This window comes from Glossina fuscipes, unplaced genomic scaffold, assembly GCF_014805625.2.
Source record: "Glossina fuscipes isolate IAEA_lab_2018 unplaced genomic scaffold, Yale_Gfus_2 2, whole genome shotgun sequence".
In the NCBI taxonomy this organism is placed as follows: Eukaryota; Metazoa; Arthropoda; class Insecta; order Diptera; family Glossinidae; genus Glossina; species Glossina fuscipes.
In genome coordinates, this window is record NW_023998416.1 from 16446472 (window position 1) to 16452471 (window position 6000).

Here is a 6000-nt window from a genome sequence, read left to right on the forward strand (position 1 = left end):
AGTTTGTATTCAGAAAAGTTAACATGATATGTCCTTTCTAAATTTTCCTTTATGAAATAATTATTCATTCATAGCACCATTTTAAAGATTTTAATTAATTTAAATTTAAAATGTTCTTAACATCCATATAATTACTCTCAGTGTAACCCATAAAATTGGAACCAAACAGTAATTAATTGTCAAGGTTTATATGATATCTCTTTTTCAAGAAACTACCCACTATACAAGAAGGAGGATACATTCATTTTGACCAAACCTTTGCAATGCAGAGAAGAAGGCCTTAGAAAATCCATAATATGTAAAATGCATCATAAGCATATCCGTCTGTTTGTCCATCTACTTGTATAAATTTACATATTTTAAATTTTGCACTTTGCAATTTCGTTTTCAATGCAACGATTCTTTAAAATAAGGCATTATAAGGGAGATTGTTGAAAAAGTGGTCGGATATTAAACCGTTTTCAATAGGATTTGTCTTTGGGCAAAATGATGTCAGTTCAGTGTGTATATACCCTTGTAATCCGCCTAATAAACATTCTCCTGCTCGCACATATAAAATGAAGACATCGTCCTCAAGTTTGGCGCAAACATTGGAAGTACTTGCAAGCAAGATGGTATTGAAAGTGGGAAAACTCGGTCGAAGGACATGCGCTCAGTACAGTGCCAGCGGACCCTCTCTTCGAAAGAAAACGAATGGCCCTTGCTTGCTCGAGTTTTCTTTTATGCCGCGAATGCCTTTCGCGAAATTCGAATTTGAGCTTTGAGAAAAGCAAATCGTCAACACACTTCCGCACAAGAACGAGGACATCGTGTTTCTCTGGATGAACACGTGTCGCAATACATTTCAAGCTCAAAACGTCAACTAAACTTTCTCTTTCCGATTCATGGTTTGGCATTGAAATTCAAAGTCACTTCCTTCTCGTCTAAATGACGATTTTCCGATTTGAGTCGGATTTTATCGATAATTTCCTTACCAGATATAAAGGTTTCGGCAAAGCAAAACGAAGCTGGCTTTCAGCTATTCCAACGTTTGCTTTTGGTACTTAGTTTGTCCTAGACATACATCACGCTTACGTAAGAAACGCAGATGTCGTTCAAGCTTATGAGCAAGTAACTCAACTTGCAATTACAATGCAGATCCTAAAGCAAGTTCTAAATTTTAATGTTAGCAAAAACTGACATAAACTGAAACTGGCATAAGCAAATAGAAAGTTATTTTCTCTTAGTGTATTTGTTCGAAAGTCGAAAGCCCCGTTGTCTATATGCTGTGCAATGGCAAAATCCAGAACTCATTTTGAGATCTTAATAAATTATTTTTCTGAAATTAAGGACGACATCCACTAAAAGTTTTTAACAGATTTTTATACTCCACACCCCTCCTTGTGGCGCAAGGATATATTAAGTTTGTGCGCATCTATGCAGAAGAACTTGAGATAGACTCACCCTGCACCCTACTTGTAGTACAAAGATGCAGTAAGTTTGTGCGGATCTATGCAACACCCAAAAGAGCTTGAGACAGACCGACCCATCTTTTGTTATACCGACAGATTCACAATCAGTTTCTGCATCAATTTCAGTTTATTTGCTCGTTTGCTGTTCTTGTGCTTGATGAAATTTGATACACCAACGTGGTTGGTCACGGCTAAGCTTGTCTGTCTGTCTGTCCGTCTGCATTGTTTTCTTGCGTTCAACCTACAGGTCACAATTTTTGAGATATTTTGATGAAGTTAGGTACAACGACATGTCTTGGCCCAACGGTGAACGTTATTAAAAACAGTTCGGATCGAAAAACTTTTTCAACCATTCCCCATATAAAACCTTATTTCAGAAAATCATTACACGGCTGACTGTGTCAAACGAAATGCTGTAAGGCATTTAATGGTTGGCCGCGTCCCACTATAATGTTTTATATCTATATTTTTTTTTTGAAACATATTCAAGCTTGATTCCCAAGAAGAGCACATGAAAAGGTGGAAATAATTCGATCCATATTGTCCAGATAATAAATAAAACAAAAAGTTTGCGACTTCATTTTTTCAAGATTTTAAAAAAGCAGCTAACAATTCAATATATTATAATACAACCCTTAATAATCTTGTGAGAACTCATTAATGGAATTCAAAATAACAGAAAGAGAGAATAAATTTGAAGATGAACAGAATGATATCAATTTCATCATAAGCGAAGGTAACAAGAAGGTTAATAACGGGGGTGAACAAGTGCGCTGAAAAGATCGAAATAAAGGTGTAGAAGGTGTAGAGGTTCATCAAATATCGATAAATAGTAAAATATGCATGAAACGATCTAAAACGCAATTTGAAAGTGACAAGTGGCTTTAATGGGTATTATTCAACCGGAGGGAAGAAAAGCAAAAAAAAAACTAAAATAAAATAAAACGGGAGGAAAAGTCGAAAATTCGCAAACGTCTTTCTTCAATAATTTCGTTTGGAATTGATTACACTCTAGGATGCAGCGTACGAGACGACAGGTTAGGAGTTGGATATCCGGTATTTTTGAACCTGTAGAGTGTGGGATTATTTGAGCACATCTCTTGTACATATATACATACTTAAGAGAAAATTTAATTTAACAAATTTAATCTAAGAGAATTAAAGACGTGACGTAGAGTAGAGATAAAGTCTCTGTGCCAATTTGACACACGCGCTATATATATTTTGCATCCATCTCTCTTCTAGTTAAACCTTAATGATTCTGTATACAAATAAGTGAAAAATAAAAAAGGAATGAACCTTAATGCTTCTTGTTAGCACTTGTCATAAACACTCAGTGGTTTAGTCTACACTATAAGATGGCACTATCCAAATAACATAGGCACGTTGATATACTACACTAGGAGCAGCAGCATTCGCAGAGGATACACGCAATGTTCTCAACATTTATATGATTTTGTTCAGAAATGAGTGAAAGAGAATTGAAGATTTCATTCAATGATAAATTAAATTGACCTGTAACTCGATTTTATTGATACGAATATTGACAAATAAACGCCTACCTGTCATATGGGGGCCAATTAACCTAGAAAGTTGCAAAACATCGATAAACATCGTCATTCGGCAAGATATTGTTATGGTATTCATTCGGAAGTTGTTAAGTAGAGTCAGTTTAGAATTATTGGAATTTAAATTGATATGAGGGCACTTGATAGATAATTCGAAATAATAACTAGTTGAATTCGAAACTAACATTTTTATTTGATCGATCACTCGGAGGTTGTTTGCTATATGCGTGACATGATGGTGAATAGAAAGAACTGAAGAGAGGGGAAGAGATAAGGGTGTGACAGTAACAAACCTACTAGGTGCGTACCCATCGCATCGGTAGGTGCGTTATGCCATTACTCACTAAGCACTCAGTATAGGCTAGGACCAAAGTAAACTTTACCGAACTGAGATTTGAGTTCGCGAGTTCTTTGGACAATTTTCAAGCGAAATATTTCTTTAAGGAACAAAACTTTTTAAAATAAAAGTTTCGCAAACGAAAAGCTCCTCCCGATGCACACCCATATTTAAGTTAAATTTTCCGGAAATCGTTACCTTCTTGTTATAGGCGGTACGCTAAAAAAAAGTTCGTCTTATGTTTATAGAAAGTCGTATATTAATATTTTGAATTTTTCTACACAAATTTCAAAAAATGTCCACAATGCTAATGCACATAAAGTAATTTTACCGCTTAAATGCAGTCTTTTTTTCTACTTTTTATTATTGTGTTGAACACTTGACAGCGGTGTCCAAAGAGTTTTATGGCAGGTCCAACACTTTATGCGACTTAAAAATACGATTTTTCAAAAATACCATCTAAAATTTTAATGGCGTCCGTCGCATCATTGACCTTTATTAAAAAACGTTTTCTAGTAAAACATGCACGATTTTTTTTTGGTTGCTTAGTAAAAAGGTTTTTGGCCCAATTTTGCTGAAATCTTGCCAATTTTTATTTATACCCTATACAACTTGTGACACAGAATTATATTAAATGTATACGAATGTATACAACGACGTAAAGGACTTGAGATGGAGCCACCTTTTATTTACCGGAAAACTTCTAAATCGATTGCAGCTAATGAAAGTTTGTTGAAATTTGATACACCAACGTTGTTCGATCCAAAGACGAACTCTATTGAAAATGATTTAGATCGAACCACCTTTTCGCGCTCTTCCGCTATGACTTTTGTCGAAAGGTCATTATATGAACAACTGCATGAAGCGAGACGGTGTAGCGTATTTAATAGTGAGCTGTAGTGTTTTTACTTGTTTTAAATCAATATCTTTAAAAAAACTTACATCGAAGAACTTTAAGGTCAATCAGTGGGAATTGAGGTATGTTAATAGTACGGCCTAGGTGATGCTATAAAAAAAATCTATATTTCCCCAACCACGCGCGAGGCCATTTTTTTTTTTTTTAATGATTATTAGATAAAATTTTTAAGTATTCGAATAAATGCATGAAGAAATTTATTCTAATAAAGTAATTATTCTCTCGCGGATAAATTCGAGGAGATGACGCACAAAACTCGTTAAAAAACTTTAATGAAAGCAGAGAGCATAGCCTAATTGAGAGCATTTATTATTATCACTTCTTATGAAAATGGATGAACGAGAAATAAGAATATACAAGTATGCATAAATTTGCAAGATAGTGATTAACGGAATCAAATGCTTTACTATAGGGTGAAATACATACGAACTTGATTATTGTGCTCGCTAAGATCGTGAAAACTGTCCCTTCGCTAATATAAAGCGTTTTAAACATTTCTAGTTCATGGCCGCCTATAGGGGCAACAAAACATCATTGCGAAATTACATTTTGCTTTAACTTTTATGTATCATGCAATTATGTTGAATATATCGTGCAACTTAAAGGTTAAATATCAAAGCAAGCGGAATGTTTTGGCCTAAAACTTTCTCGTTTGCATTTACGATCGACCACACAAAGCAATGGAAAGATTTTTTTATGTACGAATATGTAACTGTTGGTTTTCAATTTTTTTTTTTTTGCTCTTTTTCAGCTAAAAAAAAATATAATAAGTAATTTTTTATAATGATTGCAATCAAAATATGTTTGCTTTTTTTACTTACTCCCCATAAGCACCTTCGCCTAATGTTTGAGCCAAAGTCCAACCTTCAACAAATTCACGATTATTATTATTGTTACCGTTGCTATTGCCTGACATTGTTGCAATTATAGAGGCACTCTTATCATCATCAGTAGAGTTATTTTCGTTGCCAGCCGAGTTTTTGCCAGCTTCGTCAACATCTGTTGTTGGTGCCAATATTTTGGCGGACATAGTGTAGATAAAAATAAGGCACAAGACAACTTTCTTTCACTTTTCTCTATTTCGATAAGGGGCAATAATAACAACAATCTTATATGCCACGAAAATGAACTGAAAAATGATATCTGGTTTTATTTTTCTTTTTTATCCAATTTTAATTTTTCTTTTAGATGATTTCGATGTCACTAATTTTTCAAATTTGGCTGCTGTACCGAGTAAGAAATGGCAAACAAATTCGAAACCGGTTTTACTATGTATACTGCTTGGCAAACGCTCAAAAGAGCTCAAAAGAGCGGCGTTAATGCTGTTGATGGTAAAAAGACTATATCTATATGTTTCTGTAAATGTGTATTTGTGCATATATATATGCGTAAATGTTTGTTTATGTGTGAGTGTATATGCACCTCTATATGCGCCTATAATCGATAAAAGGCTAGAAATATAGTACAAATGATAGATGTATGTGTTTGTACTTTTTGTTCAGTTGAATGCTTGAATAATGTGTCTGGCCTTCAAGTCATAACGCTGATGTACAGATGGTATTTTCGATGGTTAGGTAGTTTCGTTTAGTTAGTGGATGGCTGCTTTGTTTGGTTCAATGGCTGACTGAGTGACAAGACAAGCCGACAATAAGGAAGATTGCTACGTTTTGTATTATGATAGAGTGATTGAGATTTTTATGTTTTGTTGCTGATATTTCTCTTGTTGTT

The 6000-nt window shown here is 34.4% G+C and overlaps 1 protein-coding gene across 1 annotated transcript in view; it reads right to left on the minus strand.

Moving 5' to 3' along the window:
* Positions 1–5406, minus strand: part of LOC119633091 (serine/threonine-protein kinase grp) — a 35047-nt gene extending 29641 nt beyond the window's left edge. Inside the window, exon 1 of the mRNA XM_038026313.1 lies at positions 5094–5406. Within this exon, the coding sequence (XP_037882241.1) occupies positions 5094–5302 (209 nt within the window). The 5' untranslated portion in view covers positions 5303–5406. The remainder of the gene's footprint in view (positions 1–5093) is intronic.
* Positions 5407–6000: the final 594 nt, after the last annotated feature.